The following is a 27,159-nucleotide window of genomic DNA, read 5'->3' as shown; positions in this document are numbered from 1 at the left end:
CAAAGTGTTACACTCCGCTAGTTGCTGGAGCTCGAGCAAATACAGAGATGCTATTGATCAATCCACCCCGCTAGAGGGCGCACCTAGTTATTAGTGGTGGCGCTACGATATACATTACGTAACAAGCCCGTTTGCCAGGATTCGAACCCCGAACCGAACTTCCAGTGTTCAGCGGCTTTTACCTCTCGGCCGCTAGTGGGCGGGCACTCATATTTCACCATGGTAACGAATCTTCTCATTCAGCAAGACTGACAGTAGAATTTCTTAATCAAACACACGTCAAAGTGATGTAACATTCAACTTATTCTTTTTTATCTTATGATATGTGACTTTTAGCTACTTTTTAATCTGAATCAAAATTTACGTAGCCGTCATTTTCATTTCGAAGTTCAAACTGATAGGCTATAAAAGAATATAATGAATGGCTTGAAGCATTTATTATTTTGGAAATTCTCCGACAAATTTCATTGAGGGATGCAACTATACATTCAAGATTTGGCAAGTTTAATTTGTACCATTTAGCTTTTTCTAAAAAATTTCAGACTGACCCTTCGTATTGTTACGAATTTTGTATTTACATTAGTAATTTAAGTATAATTATAAGTAAAACTGTTGTATTTTTCTGTGTAATGTAGCCCGAGACAAATTTTAAGAGAAAGCTATGCTAGGAAAGTAAGAATACAGGGGCAAGTGCATTTAACATTGAGTAAATGGTATCTCGGTAGTTTAGCGAGATATCGCCAAGCTGATAACGGTTTTAGGGACTTATTTTGTAGCCAAATTTGGCGACATTTAGGTCCGGTCCCTGTATCACCGTAATAAGTATCGTAACTGAATAAATGTGATTGACCACTATGTTAGCTGTAACCGTAGTTCAACCCTTGTATTGCTTTCCGGTAATTTCGAGAAGCAGAAAGTACTAGAAGTATCTCGGCGGCCGGTTGAAAACTATTTAAGGCCGAAGACTTCTGCATTCCCCGAAGAAAACTTCGCTGATGTTTTTCACCTCCGCCAGGCCTGTTTGGAACTTATTATGGAACTCGTAAGAACAGAATAAGAAATCTCCTGCTGTGGACCAGTATGATAAAAAGTATCAAAGTATCTGCTGTCAACTGGTTAGTTAGGTACTCTTGTTATTGTTGCGTGTTTAGCCTGAGATCGGATTAGCTTTCTCTTTAGAAGCACTTTGCATTACGTTGTGTTTAACGATCTTAGGTAGTTTGAAGTGTAACAACTGGTTATACTGTGTGATACTGTGAACACTTGTATGAATATTTCTGTGAAAAATTCCAGAGTTCTGAAATATTTCTTTTGATAACAATAAATTTTATTAACCTATTATCGGACTTAAGCATTCAATCTATCACGAACCCATACGCCCGCAATAGTATTTATATCTTATTTCCTTTGTTTCTAATAATATTCTTTCTTCCGTTATTTAAAATATGTTCGTTTTCTGTTTTGAATACTGATTTAGTTTACAAAATAAACTTATTTTCTATACTAAACTGCATGAAAATAGAAGAAAATTGTCTTTTTCTGTTTATTATAATATCGATTATTCCTCTTACCTGAGTTTTTTAATTGTTATCGGATTAATCACGATACAGAATTAGGCTCCGGTTGCAACGGAAGTTGACTGTAAGAGCAATTTCTAATAATTTGAAATATTTCGAGCATAATGAATGTTTAACATGTAAAAATTTTTAACATGTAGATGTTTACTTAAAAATCAAAAATGAATGTTTACTTTGGTTTGTAAGGAATTTTTGTCATCCTTAGGAAGTTTATGTAAAACATATGAATGCATTTTACTGCTTTAAGTTTTTCGAATACTCTCTTCACCCGGCAGATGTATTTGAATTTAAAAATCTCTATTTTTAAAACTCTATATCTCTTTCATGGTAGGGTATGAACTGCGCCAAATTTGATCGAAGATCCGCCCCCTCTTATCTAAGAGACGAACTGCGCGACTTTTCCCTGTCCCCTCTTTCTAAGCACTTGAATTCCCAAGAAGATTGGGTGCTACAAAAAGGTCACTTATCGCCATTAATAGGGCATTTTATTCAGACTGCAAGCCTCTATTTTCGTTTATCGATATTGTAAAAAATTGAGCATACAAAACAAATATTAGTTTAAAGTCTGGCATGTGCTAAAGTAAAAATTAATTTCTTTCACACTCATTTTAAAGTTTTATGATATTTAAAAGAATGATAAGCTAAATGTTTTTTATTCTGTGTAAAAATTAAAAACTTTCCAAGTTGTAGATCGCTGATCAGTTTTGAATAATAAAATTCATAGATTAATCACATACACAAAACTGATACATAATCAACCTATCAAATATCGGATTTGTAGCGCACCTTAAATAAGTTTTTTGTCTAGATAAATATTAACAAATCTTCTTAGATAGCAGATTGGTTTAAACTTTCAAATTAACCACTTCTAAACAGTTTTAATTTAATTTAAACAATTCTCTTTATAAATCTAAAAATTGGATTTCTTAAGTGGTTCTAAATTCACACTAATATTATTTCAATATATTGCCGTATTAAGCTTTCCATTTTTAGTCATTGAAGTTATTTTACGGTTATTTAACTTTCTTACAAAGTCCATATTTTAATACTAGAAACGTTTAAATATTTATTGTCTTTTCCAGTTACTTTACCTGATGTACTTTGGCATACATTTAATTTCTAACACATATTTAATTAATAAATTTATAATTATGAGCATCTGCAGAATTTTCATAATTAACAAAAAAAAAAAAAAATTCGAACTCCCTTATAGTCATATCTTGGGATTTTGAGTTCCCTTTTTATTCATTCTTTTTTCACATATTGTTGCACTGTATTCAAGTTTTCATGTAAGTAGAATTTATATATTTTGTATTGTATTTATGCCAGTTTATATTTAAATGATAATTTTTACAAATTCTTGCATCATAACTCTAGTTAAAAGAAGATATTTCTAACACATTGATAAAGCTTAATCTTCAGAATGCAGCTTATTTTCTAACCTAGCTTCAGGCTGAATTATTTGTAAAATTAATTATTTGAAATTATTTGTTAACAAAGATTGTTGCTGAATCACGTTAATAATATTTCTAATTGTTGTAATTTATAATGCAACAAGTTCATGTGATTTATAACAGAATTCATTTACAATTTTTTCAGCAGTATTGAAATTAATAGCAGATATTGATAACGTTATACATTTAGATTACAATGATTTCGATTGCCATTACCTTGTTCGCTGATGCTTTTATGCTACATCCTAATATTTCATAATGGCATTCAGACAAGTTTAATTCATTCACCAAACATGTGAATCTTTAATTCAGTCTACTTTTGTTCTTACGTGTGCTGTATCTTCTATTTTCTTTAATATATTGTTCAGCCTAATTTCAAAAGGTCTTATGATCAAGCGGAAAAGTCACTAAACATTGGTAGTTCGACCCGAGGTTCTAATCCCAGAAATCTTCCAGCTCTTTCTTTTTTTGTACTTATTAACTGTGTAAAAATGTATCGTAAAAATTTCAGTTCATGATGCAAAAATATTTTTTTAATTTATTCTTTAAAAACATGGCAAAAATTTTCACCTTAGCATATCCTTTTACAAATCCCTTTAATAAGATAAAATAAGGAAAGAAATTAACTCGGATTCGATGATTGATGCTTCGGTCCAAATTATATGTAACCTTTTCCAAAAGCATAGAGTTTATTTGGATATCAATAAATTAAGGATTATTTCTCCATCTAATTTTCTTAAAATGTTTATTCCAGCATTTTCTTTTCACACTGTAGCGCTTAACTTTGTGAGTTTTCTATAATCATTCAATTTCTGTAGCTATAGTAACTTTGCATACCTTCTGACAAGTAGTTATATTTTTAAGCACTGTATTTTAATTCCTGTTGACTATCAGTATATTGTTCATTAGTGCAAATATTTATTTTTATGCAAATCTACGTAAAATAGCAATAAAACTTCAGTTATGCGGAGCTCCTGATCGATTGCTTGTTTTAGATTGAATGAAATTAAGCTTAATGTTACTGTTAATTAGATTGTTATTAATTTAATTGTACGTTTCTAATTAATTATATGTTCAGATATTTCCAAGTATATTACGCAAACTTTTGCATCCCGATTTTTAGTTTTTGTTTAAAAAAATAAGTTTTTATTTTTTGAGAGGCCTGAATGATTATATTAATTTGCAGTACAGTTTACCTAATTCTTTTCTTCTAGATCAATTTTAGAAAGAACTTCTTAGCATAATAATTTAAATTTATTTACAATTTATACGTCAGTGTCCCAAACGCATAGTAATGCTGTTATAATAGATTTCATGCTAAGCTTTTTTTTTTTTTTTTTTTTTGTTTTTTGAATTTAACTATTAATTTCTGCAAACATTTACATGACTACTTTAATTAACGAAAAATATTTCTAGCACACTTTAACACACTTTGATTCGAATTAAAATTAAATTTTCCAGTCTAGTTCAGAAATCTTGACTATTATTGATGCAATTTGTAAAAAAAAATATAATTTGTATGCTTTACAATTATTTAATTTATGATATTATTATAATGCTCTTTGCTCTAATATTGTAATTAATGAAAGATGTTTGTAATGCTAATATGTATGTTTACCAATACCTTTTATTTTCTTTGTTAGCTCTTCCATTTATTACTGTTATTCAAGTAATTAGCCTGCTTGTTCGATACTCTTTACTTGCTCTTTTAATTCTTAATATGTAGTAATTCTATTTCTTTATTTTTATTTTCCTCTTGGCTACAATTGGCTTCGAAAAGTTAAATTGTAACCCTGTAGGCAACGGGGGGGGAAAGAAATTTTGATTTGTGCAGTTGGACTATAGCAGGACGGGGGGGGGGGAGGATTTTTATTCGCGCAGTTGGAACCCATCCTCTTTGGTAATTATCCTCTTTTCTTGGTACCTTCGGCGCATGAGCAAAATTTTTCGAAGAATTCCTGCTGTATCATCACCTGCTGTTGCATTATTAAGTTACCCTTACACGAAAGCTTAATAAGTTTGCTAAAAGCAGTTAGTAGATTGAAGTGTTTCTTCTTTGCAAATAAAGCGGATTTACCCACATGCCAAGATCTTATTAGCTTTTACTTTGATTTTATGAAATTAAGAAGATTGGTGTTCCTTTAATTACTTTTGAAAGATAAATGAAATTTAGAGCTCAAAGCTCTGCAAAAATTGGTGAGTTTTGTTTTTATATTATTGCTCTATTTTATTCGCGTTTTTGAATTATTGTCTTCTCAATAACTAGTGTATTAAAATATTATAAAAAATGTTTAGAAAGGTTAGAGAAAAACATTATTCAGTTTGAGTTATGATCAAGAAAGAGGTCTCCGAAATGAAAACGAGTTCAAATTTTCATTATCATTTAAATCACGAAAATACTAAAATAAATTTTGAAATATTTGCAAAACATGTTTTAAGAACTATTCAACTAGCTTGTATTATACTTTAACTTGAGTATTACTGAAAACACCTTGGCGCAGTTTGTACAATTTTAACGAAGAAGAAGAACAATAACTTTTACTTGTAAAAAATTATATATTTCGTACATAGATATTAAAATGTTCATATTCTGCTTTCCAACTATATATTTATTTCAAAAGGCACTCAGTAAATCTATTGACAAAAAACGTCTTTGGTTTGTAGTGGTGGAAACTTTGTAACAATTGCTTTGAGAAAGAATTCGAAGCATTGTTTATTTAGCGATTTTGAAACAAAATAATGTATGCACCTCCTCAAGCGATTTTGCAATAAAATAATGTATGCATGCAGAAATTTCACCTCCGCTTTGTTCTATTGTAGGAGAATCCTGTAAGCGCAAATTTTAAAATCGAATTTAAACAAACAACAACAACAAAATAATAATAATAATAATAATTTTTCTATAAAAGCCAAAATTACCTTTATTTAGAACCTTCAAACAGACGGAACAAAAAAAAAAAAAAAAAAAAAAAAAAAAAAAGGATTATAATTAAAAGAACGCATACGGAAAGCGATGTTAAAGACTGATTATTTCTTGCGATCATGGCTGTCTGATTAATTGTTATGGGCGTGGCTACCAAAGTTTGGTGCTTTCTGAGGCTTTGGAGATTTCTACAAAGGTGGTTGTGATAATACACTGACTACCAATAAGTATTTGGACACCTATGCAAATGACGATATCTGCGGTCCTAAGGTACATCACGGACTCCGCCGGTATATATAGTGTAGGAAACAGCATCGGCTTTAGTCGCATGCAAGATGATTCGCAGTTCGGAGCTCTCTGATTTCGAGAAAGGTATAATTATCGGGTATCACAAATGTGGCCGATCCTTAAGGGACATATCTAGCGATCTGAAGTACCTAAAATCGAGAGTGGCCTATGTGATTAAGAAGTGGAAGCTGAGCGGTGATTGTCGGAATGTGCCCCGAGTCGGCAGACCAACGAAACTGGGAGATAGAGACCGACGAGTGCGGTCCAGAGAAATTCGGAAGAACCGCACGCAACCGATGGCCCTCATCCGCGAAGAATTTCAACAGGCATCCGGGAGTATTGTTTCAATGAATACCATCCGTAAGGAAGCACATCTGCTTGGTTTTCATGGTCGTGCTGCTGCCCATAAGCCTTTGATCACAAAGTCCAACCGCGCTGCTCGGTTAATGTGGTGCAAAGCACATCGAAATTGGACCCTAGATCAGTGGAAACGGGTTCTTTGGAGTGACGAATCAAGGTTCACCCTTTACCGTTCGGATGGCAGGATCTGGGTCTGGCGTCTACCTGGAGAACGTCTCCTGCCAGAATGCATTGTGCCAACAGTCAAGTTTGGTGGAGGTGGAATTATGGTCTGGGGGTGTTTCTCCTGGTATGGGCTGGGACCCTTGGTCCCCATTCATGGTAAGTTCAACTCCGATGCCTACTGCACTATTTTGGATGACAATGTGCTTCCTACGTTGTGGCAGTTTTACGGGGTGGACCCTTGTTACTTTTAGGACGACAATGCCAGTTGTCATGTTTCGACGTTAACCAAGGCTTGGTATGGTGCCAATGGAGTTCATCGAATGGACTGGCCTGCCCAGAGTCCAGACCTGAACCCTATTGAACCTGAACCCTCTGGGACGAGTTGCATCGCCGAATTCAGGGGTGCACTACCCGTGCAAAATAGGTGAAGGAACTTCTATGTCTTCTCCAAGCCGAGTGGAAGAAAATACCACTAGCTGTCATACAAAGACTTGTGGAAAGTAGGAAAGTATGCCCCGGAGGGTCCACGCTGTAATTACCTCTCGTGGAGGCTCTACCAACTATTGATTTTGAATAAAGTTAGTTTTTCTTTCCTATCACAGGTGTCCAAATACTTATTGGTAGTCAGTGTATGTCAGTACACTTTAATTTTAAAATACATACAAACTAAAATCTATTCGTCTAAAAACCGAGGACTTTAAAGGGCTGCAATGTCATATAATTTTTTATTTACGTTCATTAGAATGCTTACTTTATTACTTGTTACCATAACCTCCATGGTTTTCCCATGGAATACGGGCCAGTATCTCTTGAAACATTCTCCACGAAGGCATCCCTCCATTTAAGCAAGTAATACTTCTGTGCTTTCTGTTTGAATATTACGCAATCATAGCTTTTAAATTATTATTATTCTTTTTAAATCTTTAACAAAATAAGAGAGTATATTACGAACAAGATAATAAATACAAAATGGCAACAACTCACACTACCTAGTAAGAGCCGTATGTAAAAATACAATTATTTCAGCTTTCATCGGCTTTAACTGACACTGTGCAATTGTTTTATGCATTAAGGAATGTAGCGTTAAAGACAGACAGAAATCGCTGTGTGAGCAGACCCTCCTGTTTACACGCAAATACATTCCTATTCCCAAGAAACGTATATCTGATAAATGGTTTGGTTTGATTTATTTAATTATGGAAGAGCACTCGAATGCTGTCTACCTAAGGGATTCCTTCGTGGAGGATTTTTCTAAGGGAAAGTGGCTTGTATACACGCTACACATGGGGAAAACAGGAAAATAGCCATGCAGCCAGTCCGTTGGTCAGGATTCGAACCCCGGACCGAACTACTACTGTTTAACAGATTTACCGCTCTGTCTCTGGTGGACTATTTAATAAATGCGCTATTTGTTTGTTCTTTTTCAGAAATCAGAAGAATACTGTATTTTCGAAATCCGAAATTTGTCGTGTAAGGGCGGAGCTTGTTTTAAGTTAGTAAATAATTAGGCAACCAAACAACTTTAGACAATCAAAAATTGTCAACAATACCTTGCATATTTATTTATTTTTTTAAAATTCCGCCGTCTCTTTCGAAGTCTATGAAATGCCTCAAAAGATTTGTGAATAATTAATCATCATATGTTGATATCTAACAGAGAATATTATTTGGGGGAATTGTGAAATTTGTTCATACAAACAGTACTTGTTATTCACTTCGTTTTATTCCAAAAGCTACCTTAGGCCAATTAATTCATTGTAAAGCACATGAGAGCTATCTGCCTAAGGGGAATAATTTGTTTGTGGAGGACTTTCTAAAGAAATGTCTGTCATAGTCACTTTACACATCGGGAAAACCACAAAGATTCCCGTACAAACGCTTTTTACAGAGCATTTGAGCCCAGGTCGAACTACTAGGATACAAAGATTTTATCCGCTCGGCTACAAGTGACATTCATTTTCGAACGACTCAACTGAAATTATTGTGTTGCAATAAAGCACATCAGAGTTATCTGCCTAAGGAAAGGGATACTTTCGTGGAGGACACTCTAAGGGAAACTAACTCGTAATCATTGTACACACGAGAGAGAGAACAACGACACACCATGCAGCTATTTTGTTTTCTCCAGGATCTAAACTCGGATCAAATTTCCAGCAATCAGCAATTTTGTCCGCTCTTCGGTTATTCGTTTAGTGGTTTTTTGTTTTTGTTTGTTGTTGTTTTTGTTGTAAGAAATTTACAGATACTTGCTTTAGGAGTTTGCAGATTGTGCAGGAATTAGAAGTGAATACATGAATTTAGAGAAAAATTACTGTAAATTGTTATTTAGAGAAAGTGTTTGCTTGTTAAAATTCTTTTCTTGGTATAAATTTCTTTCAAGTCAGAAAGAAAAAAATTAATTTTTAAAGTTTTTGTTCTTCAGAATTTTGCATCCATATTTGCACTTATCATAGCACATATCATAGCGTAAATCATTTTGATTACTTGTATATTAACCGATACCCACTCAAATATTCCCATTGAACTCTCGTTTTGGCGATGGAATATGCTTTTTCCCACCCACTTCGTTAGAAAGGAGAAAAGAAATATTTTGAAGAAAAGAAAAAATAAAACTCTTATCTTTCTAGACAAATCCGGAATAGTTTCTAGGGTTTGCCGAACCTTCGCAGGAATTAAAATTAAGGGTGATATATTTGGGGATATTACTGACTAATACACAGGCATCGAGTTATCTTCTGTTCAAGAGTTACTAACAAAGACCATTAAATTTAATTCACAAGTTTTAAATTAACTTCTTATTTCCTAAACTTACATGCATATAGATATTTTTATCATGTTCTTTTATTATTAACACCTTGCATACAACGCCGCATACGCATAAATCCCAGTTTTATTTGAAGGTTAGGTTAGGTTAGGTTAGGTTATGTAATTACGGCAAAGGCTCGAGGGCTATCTGCCTAAGGGAAGGGATGCCTTCGTGGAGGACTTTCTAAGGGAAACTGGCTCGTATACACGTTACACATGGGGAAAACCACGAAAACATCCATGCAGCCAGCCCGTTCGCGGGATTCCAACCTCGGACCGAACTATCAGTGTTCAGCCACTTTATCGCTCGGCCGCTGGTGGGCTTGTTTTATTTGAAAATCTGCTGTCGCCAATGAGTGGAAGACAAGCATAATTTGTCAAAATTCAAATATATTTGATGCCTTTTATAACGCTACAGATCCTTGATATTTTAATAAGGTTTCTGAGGAATGTATACAGCTTTTAGATCATTAATTTATGAAGATTGGAGTCGTATTCCAAAATGATAATAGAATTACGTAAGTAAAAATAATTAACTAAACAAAAATGCACTGAAAAAAATCTGAAAAGCTTCAAACTTTAATGGTCCCCCAAAAGAGTTTGTTAAGGTTTTATATGCTTTCGCTGAGTCCACAATATACCAGTCCGCTGTTTCGCTCACTCTTAACTAGCCCAATTTTTTTTTGTCCTCTTAGCTTTATTATTAAGCTTCATTTTGTTCGCAATTACGCCATACACAATTCAACAGCAAAAATAAACAAGAAATTTAAAAACAGGATAACAGTACACGTTTAGAATTCCCCATGCAGCGTTGGCATACATTTCTCTATTTTTTTCCATCTTTTCTCATTTCATCATATAAATATTCAGTTTTTTCCTCAGATGACTTTGCAAAACTTTTTTTTTTTATTTATTTATTTGTGTGTTTTCTTCATTTATTATATTTCACGTTCTTGGCGCTTACGCCACATCAAATTCCATTCAACAGCAAAATACAGGATATTTATAAACAGCTTATCTGTAGAATTTCGGTAGACAATCCTGTGCGCTGAAAATAAAAATGTTTGATTCCGTACAGTGTTGCTACTGCTCGCTTCGAAAACGTTGGGTTAGTTAATCAAAAATTCAGTGAAATTTTACAAAATATGAAACAGACAATAAAGCAAAATAGAAATTCAAAATTTGGGCATTCAGGTGCCCTTATTTCGGGTGGGGGACTATGTTATTCAGAATTCGATGGCTCTAGGTACCTTTCTTTTTGCAATACGAGAAACGTATATACATTCATGCATGCAGATTCTTCATTATTTAATTCCCTTAAATATAATACCGGACGATAATATTTGATGGCAAGAATTTGAAAAGTGATACAAGGTACTACTTAAGCAAGTGTTTCTCAACCTTTTAGTATTCACGGCCCAATTTTCAATCATAATTTTCCCCTCCTCACAGCATACAATAAAATGTATGCAATAATAATGTATTTTGAGTATTTTGGCGCTAAACCTACACTACAACCTTAATTTAAAACTTTACAAATTACCAAGAATACGGAAATTTGTTAACATTTGGCAACACCGATTCTCAGCATTGAAAAAACAAGAATCCTATGCCTTTTTATTGCTCTTGCGTCCCGCCATGTCGGGCATTCTCACGGTTTCGCGAGAAGTTTAGATTTGTCTGGAATTTGTCTGATCAGCTTAAAAGTTAAGTTAGGAGCGTGCACAGATGTGAACAAATGTTTTCTCATAGGGAGAAGGAGAAAGTTCTATGACGCCAATTTCAATTCCAGACAATCTCATTCGAGTCGATCCTTCTATCGCTATTGAATATATTCTGAATGTGTATGTTATATATATTTTCGTGTAATTGTAATTCACCGTATTAAATATTCACGGCAGCAGACTTATGCAGAATCATGGATAAATTTTTAAGCGGGCGTAAGCGAGCATTAGACGATAGACAAGCATCAACAAGTACACAGACGAGCGTGGTTCCGAAAATAAAATCAAGAAAATATTCTCAAGAATACTTAAATTTTGGGTTCACTAGTACTGAAGTAAATGAAGAAGAAAGGCCCCTGTGTATCAATTGCTCAAAAGTGTTGGCGGCAGACAGCATGAAACCTAATAAACTTAAACGACATTTGGAAACGCTTCATAGTAAGTACGTAAACAAACCCAGAGAATTCTTCGAATTAAAATTAAAATCATATGAAAAGCAAAAATCATTGTTTAAAAAAACTTTGTCTGTGAATGAAAAAGCTTTAATTGCCTCTTACGAAGTTTCATATAAAATAGCCAGATGTAAAATGCCTCACACCATTGGTGAAGAGCTTATTTTGCCAGCCGCAGTTGAGATCGTAGAAATTATCTGTGGATCATGCAATGTATAATTTTGTGGATCATGCAATGTATAATAATGGAGATAATTTTGCAAAGCAATTGCAGTCTATACCTCTTTCAAATGATACTGTTGCCCGTCGAATTGCTGATATAGCTGCAGATGTAGAGTGTCAGCTTTTGTCGAAGTTACGTGACAAATTGTTTTCAATACGACTCGATGAAGCAACAGATAGTAATAAAAATGCTCATTTCATTACGTATGTTAGATTTTGTGATGATTTGTCAGTAGTAGAAGAATTACTTTTCTGAAAACCAATAGAACTCAAAGCAACACACTCGCGTTATTTGCTGTCTTAAATGATTTTATGAACGAGGCAAACACAGAATGGAAAAATTGCGTCGGAATATGCACCGATGGTGCTCGTTCTATGTTCAGAAGATTCCAAAGTATTCAAGCACTTGTGAAACAAAAATCGCCACAGTGCGTCTGGACACATTGCATGATCCACAGAGAAGCTTTGGCTTCCAAAGAAATGAGTCCTGGTTTGAATATTGTGTTAACTACTGTTGTAACCGTAGTAAATTACATAAAAATGAGACCCCTGAAATCAAGAATCTTTTCCGCACTTTGTAAAGACATGGGTGCAGTACATCCAGCGTTACTATTTTATTGCGAGACAAGATGGTTATCACGAGGAAAATTTTTGCAACGTGTTTATGAATTAAGAGAAGAAATCGCCGTTTTCCTAGAAGAGAAAAACAGACCGGAAGCTGAGAATTTTCGAGATAGTTTATTTGTGATGAAATTGAGCTACATGGTCGACATATTCGAGAAATTAAATAACTTTAATCTTCAACTGCAAGGAGCAAATACACATATATTGGATACGAGTGATAAAGTTAATGCCTTTCGTAGGAAATTGGAATTGTGGAGCAGAAATTTAAAGCAAGAAACTTAACAATGTTTTCAAATTTGAATGATTGTATTAAAACTTACAAAGCTGAAGAACAACATGTAAAAGTTGTTTTTGTAACCATTGAAAATCATTTAGCAATGCTAGCAAAGAATTTTAAAAAGTACTTTCTTGCTGACGACAAACTGATATCAAGTTACATGTGAGTGAGGGATCCATTTCAAAATACTCCCGAAGGACTCTCAATTGAAGAGGAAGAAACCTTCATAGACTTCACGGCAAGCGGCGAAACCAAAAGACAATTTAGTAATAAATCACTCTTTGAATTTTGGGCAGGAGTGGATGATGAGTTTTCTGCACTAAAAACAAGGGCACTTCGCATTCTACTACCATTTTCAACATTTTGTGAAACTGGATTTTCTGCGGCGGCTTCTTTGAAGACAAAATATAGATCTCAGCTAAATATGGAAAAAGAACTGAGAGTGTCTATTTCTAATATTAAACCCTCCTTCGAAAAACTTTGCTCTGCAAGACAGGCCCAAGAAAGTCACTAATAATTATTAAATTTGTTTTTAATTTAGGAAGTTGTTTTAATTTAATAAGTTAATTATTAAATATGTCGAAATGTATTTTGTTTTGTATGTCTGTTTGTGTTCTTGCCTTTCAGTCACTTAATCAGTTTTTTTAAATAACATTTTCTCTTGGATAAGCTCGCCCCCCCCCATTAGTGTGCTCGCGCCCTCCTAGGGGGCCGCCCCACAGGTTGAGAATCACTGACTTAAGCATCTCTTTTGGGCTTAAAATGTCGACTTGGCATTATATACTGAACATTTCCTGCACGCTGTGGGTTGATGTACGTTTCTTGATTAGGAATTAATATTTGATCAAGATTACAGATTCGTTAGATCATAAGTGGTGAAAAAAGCTTATTTGGTGATTGATATCGTCTTTCATTGGAGAACTGATTATTCTTCTCATATTTATATCTCTTAACGCGCAAAATCAGTGTAGATATCCATGACTTTGCTCACATGAATCGTTTCATCTATTTCAAGAACAATGAAGCGAAATTGTCAATATTCCATTTGAGTAAGTTTTAATAAATTTATTTTGCATGTGATCAGGCATTAGCGGAAGTAAAAACTAAAAGTTAATAATAAATGAAAATAAAAAAAAAAAAAAATCTAAACGGTTTCAAATTTGAAATTACGTCTGAAGAAGCGTTTTTTTAACATTTGTGTGTTACATTTATATATTAAATATCACGTTCTTCGCACTTAAACCATAAAATTCAGTTCAACAGCAATATCGCAAAATAGCTTTAAAACGAGCATATCCTTTAAAATTTCCGATACAGAGACTCACGCGCTGGAGATAAAAATGTTTTCTTCTGCACAACGTTGCCACTGCTCGCTTTGAAATCGTTGAGTTTGTTAATCAAAAATTCGTTAAAATTTTACAAAATAGGAAATCGATAATAAAACATATTCAAAATTTCAAATTTGGTCTTCCACATGCCCATATTCGTAGGAGGATTACGTCTTTCAAAATTCGATGGCTCTATGTACCGTTGTTTTATCACAATGCGAGAAATACGCATGCATATTTTTAATTATTTAATTTCTTTAAATATAACACAGGGCGATAATACTTTGTGGCAACGGTTTTGTGGCAAGTGATTCGCCGTTTGTAGTGAATCGACGCAAAATCGCAAAACGAAAACAATAGTCATCAGGGACAAAGCCCCTTTGGACTAAAAAATTAAATCTGTAGATTTCATGTTAATCTTACACCTGGAAGAGTTTATCATTAATATTTTAAAAAACTTAAGAATGCTTAAGAAGTAAAAGTCTAAAAACTATAAGGAAAAAAATTGCAATTCAACTTACTTCTTTTTCTGTTAACCAAAACTTCCACGCAACTGTTCAGTTAAAGGATTAAATTGTTATTGTTAGTTACTGTATGACGCAACTTTTGTAATTTTTTGCGATTCCGTTTTCTAATATAATTTAAGCTACAATTAATAGGAAATTATGTAATTTTCGTTGCTATCTTTTAAGTTGCTTTGGTAATCGTTTCTGTCTTGCTGGTGACAGTTTGCCATGGGCAGTCTTTATGAGATACATTAAACCATTCATTTTCAATGAGATTGACACAAAGCAATTTAAATCAAATTAACAAAATGACTTTCATTATAAATAACTTAAAAGAATGAGAAAACCATCTAAATTTGTTTCTTTGATCGATAATTATCTCTTCGTTGGTAATAAGGAAACTATATGTAGAGTTTAGATACGTTTTACTTTTGTGTACGAAGTAAAGGAAGTATATTGTAATTGCGAAAAATTTTGGGTATTATATTTCAAAATAAATTTCTATTTTGACTGCTTTCGAATCCATTTGAACGATTTTTTTGCGTGTCATCTGTACGTATGGAGGAAATAAGGTTTGGTTTACTCAAAGCGGATTGTGAAATGGATTCAGAAGAGTTCTTTTGTGACGTCTGTACGTACGTATGTAGGTATCTCGAATAACTCAAAACAGAGTAGCCTTAGAACGTTGACCTGCTATGACATGTAGCTGTGCACCTGACTGTTTGGTTGCAATCCGCAGCACCAGACTTACATATGTAGTATATATATAGATGTAAAATATAAAAAATACGATGGCTTTTCTCTACGCGAACAGGCAATCTCTGATTAACTTTCCACTCGTCCCGTCTGCCTCCCTTTGTTTGAATAATACTTTGCAGTAAATTTAAAGCTAATGTTATTTAGTTTAAATAACTATCGCATATGTAATCTTGGAGAATCAAAAAGAATAATAATTTGCCATTTGAATGGAATAATGATGTGGAATCAAAACAGCTAACTTCTTCTATGTCATAATTTCTGCACTAAACTACTCAGCCACAACAATGTCCGGATTATGATGCCAAGGCTTCATTCATGTACCCGACTGTCAAAATATAACATATATATATATATTATATTACAATATCACAAAAGTTTATATTAAAAACATAATTATAGTTTATTTTGTTGTTTCTTTCTGTTTTAAATTCAATAAAAAGATCTAATTTCATTGATTTGAAACTGAATTTTCCTTTGCGTCGAGGAGAACTTTAAAACTTTCGAATGAACTCTTAGTAAGTTACTTAGTAATTCAATATATTACAATTAGTTGAATAAATGCCAATATGAAATTTTAATATTTAGCTGTCGGTTTGAATTCCGAATTGTGACCAGCAGAAATTTCTTTGCAGATTCCAATTTTTAGATTTAAAGCAAAATGTAAGTATACATTTGACATTTTTTTGCTTTATTTTTATTCGTATGCTTTCAGAAGAATCTAGCGAACTATTATTAATTTAATTAACATTTTTTATACCCATCAGTTATTTAATTTTTTTTTTAAATTTTGCATTGGTCTGTGTGCAATGTAAGTTTAAGACCACTGTTGTAAAGCAGTGTTTATGTAATATGTCTTCTTGCATTGTAGCAAAGTACCATACAATTCATAGAAGTGAGAAAGATAGGGATATCGCATTAAACATTTTTCCAAAGGACATTTTTCTTTTGGGAAAAAAAGGATACATATGTAGACGAAAGGATTCTATTAACGTGAAGAACGCAAGAATTTAAGAAGTTTGATTTTTATTCAGTTTAAAGCTGGTACGTTTTTGTTACATATGTTCACTGAAATTAAATCAGGTAGCTGTCGCTTTCACTGTGACCAACGCTTAATCGCCCAATTAGGCAAAAGATATTGAAAACCCATAATTAAAACCAAGTGAAATCTTGCTTCTAGTACCATTTATTCTCTTATTTTTTTCTTTCTTTGTTTTTCGCAATCAGTATGGTGACGATATTCAAGTTATTATAAAGTAAAAAATGAAGCTATTGCATCTTCCAGGAAATTTTATTCTCCCCTTCAACTGGGAGTAATAAAATCATTGAACACTGGTAGTTCCGACCCGGGTTTGAATCGAGGAGAACGGGCTGTCTAAATGGGCGTTTTCGTCGTTTTTCCTATGTATAACGTGTATACGAACCAGTGTCCTTTTGAAAGACCTCTACTAAGGTATGCCTTCCCTTAAGCAGATAGCCCTTGTGCTTTGCCATAATAAACTAAACATAAACCAAACTTTCAATCCAATTTGCGAAAGCAGGCAAGGAGGAAAATTATATACCACATAGGAGCCATTGAAGTTTCATGTGGAAAATTGGGGAAAAAAGGAAGGCGTTCTCATCCACATCTTCAAAAATCATGTTATTGACAGAGGAAGGTTTTTTTGCTTCCAATGGCGGGCACTAGTCGTTATACATGTTGCCACTACTAAGGCCGGAAACCGTGGTCATTTTATGATAGAGCCACCAAACAGGAGGGCCACCGTTGCTTCTTATGAACGGACAGGGCACTAGAGGGAAAGAGTACCCAGACCTGGCTTGCTCGAAGCTGTCTTGCATGGTTTACGGCCCCAACCATTAGAGGCGATCCAAGGAGGCATAACCCCAAGTTCAACTCAGGAGAACAATTTTAGTTTCGCACAGTTTGGGTTAATAAGCACGGAAGTCAAGGGTAGACGACAATGCATCCACCACAAAAAACAAAGTTACAGTAAGACATCGACCGTCCCTTCATATTGACCAAGGGGAGTCAAACCCCCAAGGACAGCCATGGATATCATACCATATATCGTCGAGGCAGACAAGACATCACCATATGGTCCCTTCCGAGCCTGAATAAAGGATGGTTCCAATCACTGTTGAAGACTGTTAATTTTTCCCCAGAAGTTGTCTAAAGGAGTTGTCACATCTAGCGACGGTCTCTGCTAGAGAGGACTTTTCTGAGAAACGAGATTCTGTTGGCACTGGTTTAAGCGGAAGGATTACTTAAAAAAATAGCTCCCCTGGAAGCAAAATCCCGCTTAGCTACGGAAATAATGTACCAGATACGTGGGATTTTCTGAAACCTCATCGAAAATGTCTCGGGTGGAGCTCTATCCCGGGTAGAGATCAACCAATCGGACAAAAGTGCTTCTAAAGGATCACGTGATCCCAATCTGAACGATAATCAATTACTGTTTGGCGTTCAAGTCTTTGCAGTATATGGTAACCTAGCTACGTGAGTTTCCTGGAAATGTGCGGATTTTGAGAATTGTCCCTTTCGACGTCCACTCTCGCGTAGCCGAAACATAATGTGACTGGGGCCTAATACACTCCTCCATCAAGAAAGAACTTCGCGGCAAAGTATGCGTGAAACTGGGCGGCCGGAAGTCTGCTGGCTGTCAGTCGCTGCTGGCCGACGGTTGCGATATGACTATTACCGGAAGTCCCGGCCAGCAGCGACAGCTATATCTCAACCGTCGGCCAGTATCTCGTCCTTACCCATAGACCTAAGGCTACGAAGGAACGGCGACGTGCATACTTTCCAAAGCTGCTGAGACATTAATATTCATGTTAACTGAGTTTTCTTAAAGGGAATGGTAATTAAATATAAAGTGTTCTATAAGGAATGACCGTATTCATAACATTTAAACTCTTGGATATTAAAGGGCAGAATTGCCACATTATTTTCAGTAAGCCATACACAACTGCCACGATATCAAAATTTTGCCAAAAGATGCAAGCAGTGCTTTAACAGATGGGATATCCTATTCGTTTAAGATCTCAATATTGTGGAAATCAATTTGTTTATCTATTCTCAAGTAAAAACAAAAGCAATTAAATAAATGTGATATTAATTTTAATTTCAGTTTTAGCGTATTTTTAAATATTGCTTTCTCCCAGCACCTTATAATGTTCCTCAGTACTTTGTCTATGATAAAATGTGGAGGAACCTACTGAACTAAGTATCGAATTATCACTGAGTTCAAGAAGTTACTACAAAAACTCGAGAAGGGTTAAAATACCCTTTTATTTACTCAAAGAAATAATAAAAGATGGATCCTTCTTGTGCTTACAGGAAGCCTCTACTTGAGCTTTTAAATCAGGGTAAGAAAATAAGAAACTAATCCAATACTAAACTAAACAAACTTTAGCCGAAGCTAGACACAAATACCTAACGTAGTCGGTCCTAAAATTAACCTACCCGGCGATTCTCCACAGCTCCTTACAATACGGCCGAGCGTAGTGGATTCAAGATCGAAGCACCTAGAAGGCAAACACGCGCCACTAGGGTCTCCTAAGCACTCTTTCGCGAAGTACGTTGACATTTCCTTAAATACTTCTTCTAACTCATTTGCATTCAACACGATTCTAAAAACTCATTCTGGTAGGGAGTTGTAGGTGAGAAATAAGAATTGAAAGTGTTTTAAATTAAAAACAACTGTTATAAAATTAAAATGCACTTGGGCTACGAATTAACTCATAATTTGACTCGTCGTTGGCAATGAGCGTGTTAAAAGTGACCCAAAATCGAACGAATTGTAGAATTACACTCTGCGCGATTTGAAACATGAGTTTTTAGTTTGATAACTCACCAATTTTTGAATTAAATTCACAAAATCTTCAACTATGCATTTTCGTACTTGTTATTGTAACTAATTTTCATAGCTGTTATTTATCTCTGTGTAAAACTATTTTTAATTTATTTATTCTTTCTACCATTTCAAGGGCATTTTTCATTTGTTTCATGAAAATAGAAATACCTCCCGGATAAAACTTCTGCAGTGCGTATAGACAAGGAAAACATTCCCAAGAGCGCAAGTATGTCTGTAAAAAAGAAAGGATTTTCCGATGTTGAAGAAGATGACTCAGATGTACCTAAACCGCCTGACGGAGGATGGGGATGGGTGATTGTCTTTTGTTCATTCATGATTCAATTAATCTCTTTTGGTATCTCTTTAGTATTTGGAATATACTACGTAGAGTTTCTTAGATACTTTGGAGAAAGCAATGGTGTTACATCTTGGGTGCTGTCCATCATGAATGCGATGACATTTTGCGTTGGTGAGTTGATTTTGGTTAATCTATCCCTTTTTAGGCTTAATGTCCTGCTCTAAAAGTTATACTTTTTATCACAACTAAACCGTACACTTCACACACACACATTAAAAAAAAAAAAAAAAAAAAAAAAAAAAAAAAAAAAAAACATTGACAGTTCTGTATCTTCCGTTCTGCCGAGCCGATTTACGAAATTTAACTTGCCTTTTTCATTTCTCAAACGCACAAATTAGGATATGCATTAGATCTATATAGAGTGTTGTTCAAACATATAGGTGTTTTAAACCAAAATTGGACCTTTTTTCTGAACTGATTTTAATCCATATTTCGAGTCTACGACTCAAATTATTCCAAACTGCCAAGTTTGTAAAAATTGCACTATTATTTTTTAAGAAATTAGGGTACCGTTCTGTTATTGGGACCGTATTCAAAAATGTATGAACGTATGCGCGTGTGTATGATTGTATGTGCATATATGTGTATAGGTATACACAAACATACATTCGTGCTTACACATACATACATGAGCACATACATCTATACATACGTACATTTCTGGGCCCGGTTCTGATAACAGAACAGTACCAAAATTAGCTCTCAAAATTTTAGCTCCTCAATGTTAATAATATCTATGTTGCTATATATTTAATAATATCTTTTTTATATAAAATTGACTTAATTCCTTCTTCCACAGTTCGAAATTTATGTTCAATCCAAATAAAATTTGCAGATATTTTCTGATTTATTTTTAAAAATTGTATTTTTTGGTAATTTTTATAAATTTTTCGGAACAATATTTGATTTAGAACTTATGAAACTTTTACCATCCCCTTAAAGTAAATATATTTCTAGGCTACTCGCAAAGATTAGAGTTTTTTATTCCAAATTTTCATATTTTTTATAAGCGATAATAATGCCATATGGGGTTTACCAATTTTGTTAAAATTTCTTGAAATTGAAATGGTGCACCTTTTTTTCCATTCGTGCACAATGAAAGGAAAAAGAAAACAGGTTACGTTAAGAATTTCACCAAATGAATTATTCTTTAAGCAAACTGAAAAAAAGAAATACTTAAATGTTAAGCAAACTGAAAAAAAAGAAATACTTAAAAAGAAATACTTAAAAAAAGAAATACTGAAAAAAATGAAAAAAAGATAAATTTTTAAATTTCTCGTTAAGTTTCTCACCAAATTTTGTAAAATTTAATATTTAGGCGTAATTTGAGGGATAGAATTGGAATATAGAGAAAAATCTTATTTTTAAAAATTTTATTTTTAAAAAAAAGTCCAATTTATGTCAAAATATCTATGTTACAACACTATTATATATATATCTAAAATATATCCTAATTTCGTGATGTGAAAAATGAAAATTAAATTTCATCAATCGGCCCAGCAGAATGAGAGATCTAGAATCTTTTTTTTTTTTTTTTTTTGGTGTGTGTGTTTGTGTGTGTGTGTGCAGAATGTACATATAGCTGATATTAAACTACTATGAAAAAAAATGGCTGTTTCATATTAAACAAATTATAGAAATTTTTTGCAAAGCTATCCTGAAAATCATTGTCCTAACTTCCTAACTTTAAGTTTAAACACTTATTTTGCATTTGCATCGGACGGGTTTGGATTACTGAACTGTGGCAAAAAACATTAGGGATAACCGCCTGTTGGGATGGAGGCCTTTGTGAGTGACTTTCAGCGAAAATAGCCTGTATTTACACACTATGAAATTTGATAACACTGCGTACCATCTTCCCATTCAGCTATTGACGGTAAAGAACTAACAGAGACTCGCACCTTTAGCTACTTTTGCCATTTGTAGGTCAGCAAATCGAGACATCTTATCACTAAATTACATATAAATTTGAGACTGCATATCGTTTACGATTTATTACTGTTAAGGATGAAAAGGACTTTTATAATTTCATTATTAATAATTTGTGAAAATGAGCAATGTGATTTTAAAATAAATTACCATTCGATATTTGAATAAATTCTATTGTTGTCGCCATTTTAAGGTCTCAGTGTAGTAGGTTATTCTACTAATGTGCATTAGTGATGACACATAAAACATCTTTCTGAAAAATCTGTAAGCTTTGGATATTATTATTATTACCAGTTTTCTATGCCGGACATATATAGCAGAGGACTGCTCTTCTTCGTAATTATATATATATATAATTAAAAATATACTTCAAAAGAATAAAGTTAAATTTAATTTTAAATAATTCTTTTGCGCCATAGCTGCAAGGAATGAAATTTGAATTTAACAAATATTCTCTATTTGTAAAAAGCAAATTAAAGTTAATAAATTTAAATTAAATTTAATGCAAACAAATAAATGATTAATTATTGTTGCGAACTAATCTACAATAGCATTTAAATTCTAAGAGCATATGTAAATCAATTGCAAGTATCAAAATCCATTAATAAATATAAAATTCCAAAAATTATGTAATCCTAAAAAAATTATTTAAAAAATGCATAAGTGAATGATTGTTAAGCAGGCAGACAGACAAGGGAAAATTGCCTCCAAACCTAACTCTTCAATCATCCAATTCGTGTTTCGTCATCCATGTAGACAAGGGTAAAAATTAAAATCAAAAGTATATATATATAACTATACTTTTAAAGTTGCTTGAATAGTGTCACAGTACAGAAAGAAGTTGCTTCATAGTTCCTGTAGGAAGATTCACAAGGTTTAAGTGAATGGCCTTCCCAACTATCGGAATTTGAGATCCAAACATGATCAAATGGACATACGAAATACTAGAACAGACGGAGCTGTTCTAGTATTTTCTTTCTCATCTAGAAGAGCTGAGACATCGAGGCGTTAATAGATATTGCCTTGCACCATGTTTTAATAAGATAAAGGATTGGTCCTAAGTAAGAGTAATGAGGTACTTCAGTTTCTATTTGTCTATTAGAGGAAAATTTATTACCATTGACCGTAAAAGTCTTGTTCATTAAAGAACAGTAGGATAAACTCATGAAGCATATGTATCTTGATAAGTTTATACATTAATACTAATATCAGACAGAGACAAACAAGAGCAAACACACTGGTACTTTTAAACATACTGCTAAAATAGTTGTTAATGAGCAGTTTTAGACTATAGGAATAATGCCTGTAAGAGCAGAACACTTTAGTCACCAGCCAGGAGACAACAGAGGAGGAAGAAAATTCACCCCACTAGGATGTGCTTGCCATCTAGATCTTCCCAAGAGGGGGCTGACAGTGCAGGAGGGAGAAAAAAGTATAACTGTTGTCAAATACTCGTGCACAATATTTCAGATTATAGAACAAATGCCAACGCAGTAAACAGTGGAACTGTAAGAGTACAAATGGAAGTTGCAATGCAAAAATATGTATACTGCAAATAAATCAAAGGCATACAATGTATAAAAGAAATATATACAGCCATTTACATCATCATACAAAAATTATTAGTGGATAAGCAAAAAAAATTCACTGTATACACGAGATATATGCAGCTGTTTACATTATCATATACCTGGCACAGAAAAAAATAAATAAATAAATAAATAAAAAACGCTATACTGCGAAGTTTGGGTTCTGGTGGATATGCGTTGCATAGACTCGAGTAGGATCCAAAGTACAGTTAAAATCATCAAATCAAAATTCCCAGTATTTTTCGATTGCCATTTATATAGTTCATCAAATCCTTTTCAAATCTAAACTCTAGCCTGTGGCAATTCAATACCTTTATGTTACCATATTTTTTCCCAAACATGCCGCAAGAATACGCGGTCTTCGAGGAAATGTCGTACATTGCCTTCAGCACTACAGAAACTACAAAGACTATTATTTTACAAATTAAATTATTTCAGGTACTCCGGGAAGCACACGCGTCCAGTAATTATTTGATTGTAATCAAAATCACATATCATTCATATATTTTTAGAAACTTCAAAGTTCAACAAATAATCTTTCCTTTTTCCCAAAATGCGCCATTTCTCTTTTCAGCAATCATAAGAGAAATCCTTGATTTTACCAATAACAATTCTGTTTGATTCCTGAATATCGAACGCATTCCCGGCATTACCCATAGCATCTTTGGCCAGCATGTCGGCACTCTTTCTGCCTATAATACCTGTATAAGCTTTCACCAGTTCAGTTTAACTTCATGTATTTTTCTCAATTTTTACAAGATTTTTTATATATTAGACCAAATTCAGCAAAATTTAAAAAAATGTATATAACACATAATTTGAATTACTATTGTAACATCGGACTATTATTGTATTTATCAATATGTAAATTCTGTATACGAGCCGCTTACGGGGCTGTGAGTAGCAATTGGTAGATGATTCCATCAGTTGAGCATAAAAGCTGAATGTCTTAAAAGCGGTGCAGCTTCTCTTCTGATGGTCTAATAATAATAACATATGACACCAAAATATTAGTGTCATCAGCATCATGACGTTTAAGATACATATATACAAACATCCAAGCCTTTTATGGGATTCCAAGCCGGGTTCAACAGTGTGGCAATCAACAACGCTAAGCACTATTTTACCAGTTAGATACGTTTTTTTCTGCCCTGCTCACCATAAACATGGTGACAATCCATACATTCTTTTACCATTTTAAATGTATTTGAGAATAACCGTTTCCAAATACATAAAAATGTTATTTAAACATGTAAAGTGTTGCACATTTCAGTTTTCTGACTTTTATTCTGCAATGGAAGCTATATAAAAATAAATTTAAATATTTTGCATTACTGAAAAATACAAAACTACTATTAGGTGCTTTTATAACGAAATAGCCACCACTTCCTGCTCTTTTAGTGGGGCAAGTTTAATGGCTATTAAATAAAGTTCCCGGTCATTAAAACAATTATGTAACTGATTCCGCTTTTTTAAATTTGAGATCAACAATTAGAATTCTTCAACGAAAGTACAAATCTTTTAATGATTTCAAAAACATGAAATAACTCATGACATCATTTTAAACATTGCGGCCACAGCGATTTTCATTTTGTGTTCTGAAAAAAAATGTCTTTTCAGCGCTGAGAACACTCATAAATCGTGCTGCGCTACAGCAGGGCTATAGGCAGGGTATTCTAGGGTTGTCTCATCAATTTCAGGCAAAGAGAGTTGAGAATGCTCATCAATTACATGGTACTAAATCCAGTTCTATGGGTATTCTCTAGTACTGCTCGTCGGTTTCAGGCAGTATTGCTATTACCGCAGCATAAATTTGTGGCAGGACCTTGACCTAGAGTAAAATTTATAATTTTGTGAAATCTGGTGTTTTCTTGCTCATAAGTTCCATAGAAATGACTTCCGGAATATTTGTATATGAGTCACCGTTCTCTGTCTGCAATGAGTTGGCAGTATTGACATCATCGAGTTGGTAGTATTGACATCTCTAATCTTAGTGAATGGCGTTACAGAAATTTCTTTAACGATTATTCTTGTGTTATTGTTTTTGAAGGGCCCTCACTGTTTAAATATTGAAGCGCAGTTAAGTATCTTATCAAAGTGTGCATGCCTTAATATTCCAAGCGCTTCATTAGCGCATTTCGCAAATTTAATAAAAAAAAAATTCAATCATCCCTGTGTATTTCTTCAGAAACAACTTGCCTATCCACTGTGATGTAACTTACCAGGTACTCGCTCACAATGGCCAAATATTGAACAGACTGGTTGTCCAACTGCGCGTAAAGATTCGTCAAATGTTGACATTTGTAAACTTATTCCAATGTTACCGCGTGTAATATCGGAACGAGAAACAGACACAATCTAAAAGATTTCAGTCAGTCAGCTACTGCATTTAAATATATTTTAGATATTTAATTCTTTATCTCTAGGTCCATTGGCGAGTGGTCTTACAAAACAATTTGGTTGCAGAGCGGTGACCATTACTGGAGCTTTGCTTGCAGCATTTGGCTTGATAATAAGCATCTTCGCACCTTGTGTCACTTTTCTTTACTTCAGTATAGGAATATGTGCAGGTTAGTGGCATCTTTATTCTTTTATTAGAACTCGATTTTGTATGTGCGTTATCTTTAATACACAGTTATTTAATGTGACATTTAATTTCATACTTCTTTTCATAAATTTTGCATTTAGTATTCTCATTTTGTCCTCCTCCTCAATAATCCCAAAACTGCTACTTTACACCGTAAATATCCAGTTATCAAATTCAGAATTAGGAATTAATTTTTAAGCTTTTACACCAGCCCTCGTGTTTTAATTGAAAAGTACGCTCTTTAATTTGCATAATAAAAACATTATCGACCTTCATTAACTCTGTCACAGCGAAGTCACCCAAAGCGTCCGTGCATTTAGGCATCGGTAGGTCGCCTGGACGCCTGCGTCCCTTTTCGTCGCCTGGACGCCTGCGTCCCTTTTTTACCTGGTGATCTCCCATCTCATTAGATCCATCTATCTATCATTAGATCCCCCATCTCATTAGATCCATTTCTACCCCCATCTCATTGGAGCACTGCTCGTTGGTTTCGGGAGTTTTTAAATGACATGGCAATCATTCTTTTGAAGCTACTAAAAGCGGTTCTCTTATTTGAACGAACCTTTCCTCGCCTTTGGTTAGCGTCAAAGTTTAGCTATTGAAGCTCGCATATGCAATCCTATCCGAAGGGGAAACTGCACAAAGATCTCAAAGAGAGAAGTAGTCGCTTAAGTAGGTTTTGTTAACGTTATAATATTCTACCTGGCATGAGGGAAGGAAATCTATTCCAACAAAAATTCGTATACACGGACGTTTCAGAAATTTGAAAGGAACATATTTGGTTTTCTACCGATGCGAAAGAGTTAAAAGACATCAATTAATTGAAATTTTAATTTTATATCTCAATAAAAGGTATTTATTTAAACTACTAAATTCTGTAGATTTCGATTTAAAACTAACTTGTATAGTAAAAATTGAATAACGGATAACGCAACTTTTCAATCTCATATTTACAGCTGAAATTTGTGTATTCGGTTTCCGTGATGAAATTATTAACTTTGCTACTCAAATATATTTTACTTCGATCTTTGCAATATATCAAAAATATTCGTAGATTTTCCTGCTTTTTTTACAGCTAAAGACTGTTCAGAAAACCGAATTAGTTTTAAAAAGTACAGCTTCAAGTCAAATATGCAGAGAAGTTAGATATTGAGACAACCCCCACATTTTTATGCGACTCTGAAGCGGGTAATTTCTCCTTTTTCCTCATCCTCCGTGTTTAGGGTCGTTTGTAATTTATGACTGACTGCGTTTCATCAGCATTCGCCATAAAACGTTACCACCACCACCGGAAACTACACCGGAAACCGGTTACCAACATACTGTTAATTAGGTGAGTGTACAATGTGTTCTGTCAGTGTATTAAGCAGCAAAATCCTTA

General features: G+C 33.9%; 2 protein-coding genes across 2 annotated transcripts in view; both read left to right on the top strand.

The window, feature by feature from the left end:
• The first annotated feature begins 5,054 nt into the window (after positions 1–5,054).
• The window catches only part of LOC118186570 (monocarboxylate transporter 9-like), a 38,531-nt gene continuing 16,426 nt past the window's right edge, over positions 5,055–27,159 (top strand). The window contains exons 1-3 of the mRNA XM_035356676.2: positions 5,055–5,227; positions 19,449–19,784; positions 25,618–25,761. Of these exons, the coding sequence (XP_035212567.2) occupies positions 19,544–19,784; positions 25,618–25,761 (385 nt within the window). The 5' untranslated portion in view covers positions 5,055–5,227; positions 19,449–19,543. The remainder of the gene's footprint in view (positions 5,228–19,448; positions 19,785–25,617; positions 25,762–27,159) is intronic.
• LOC118186574 (protein FAM200A-like) lies at positions 12,283–12,876 on the top strand. The gene has a single exon (XM_035356679.2). It carries the CDS (start codon positions 12,283–12,285, stop codon positions 12,874–12,876), a length of 594 nt encoding a protein of 197 aa, XP_035212570.2.

The sequence above is a fragment of the Stegodyphus dumicola genome, chromosome 11, assembly GCF_044657685.1.
Source record: "Stegodyphus dumicola isolate Sdum_Otavi_A_Nest chromosome 11, ASM4465768v1".
Taxonomy (NCBI): Eukaryota; Metazoa; Arthropoda; class Arachnida; order Araneae; family Eresidae; genus Stegodyphus; species Stegodyphus dumicola.
Note: the sequence above shows the minus strand (reverse complement) of the source record. Positions and strands in the feature narration are given on the sequence as shown.

What these genes read in the sequence shown, in the direction of transcription:
- LOC118186574 (XM_035356679.2), top strand. Translation starts at nt 12,283, where the DNA reads ATGAACGAGGCAAACACAGAATGGAAAAATTGCGTCGGAATATGCACC.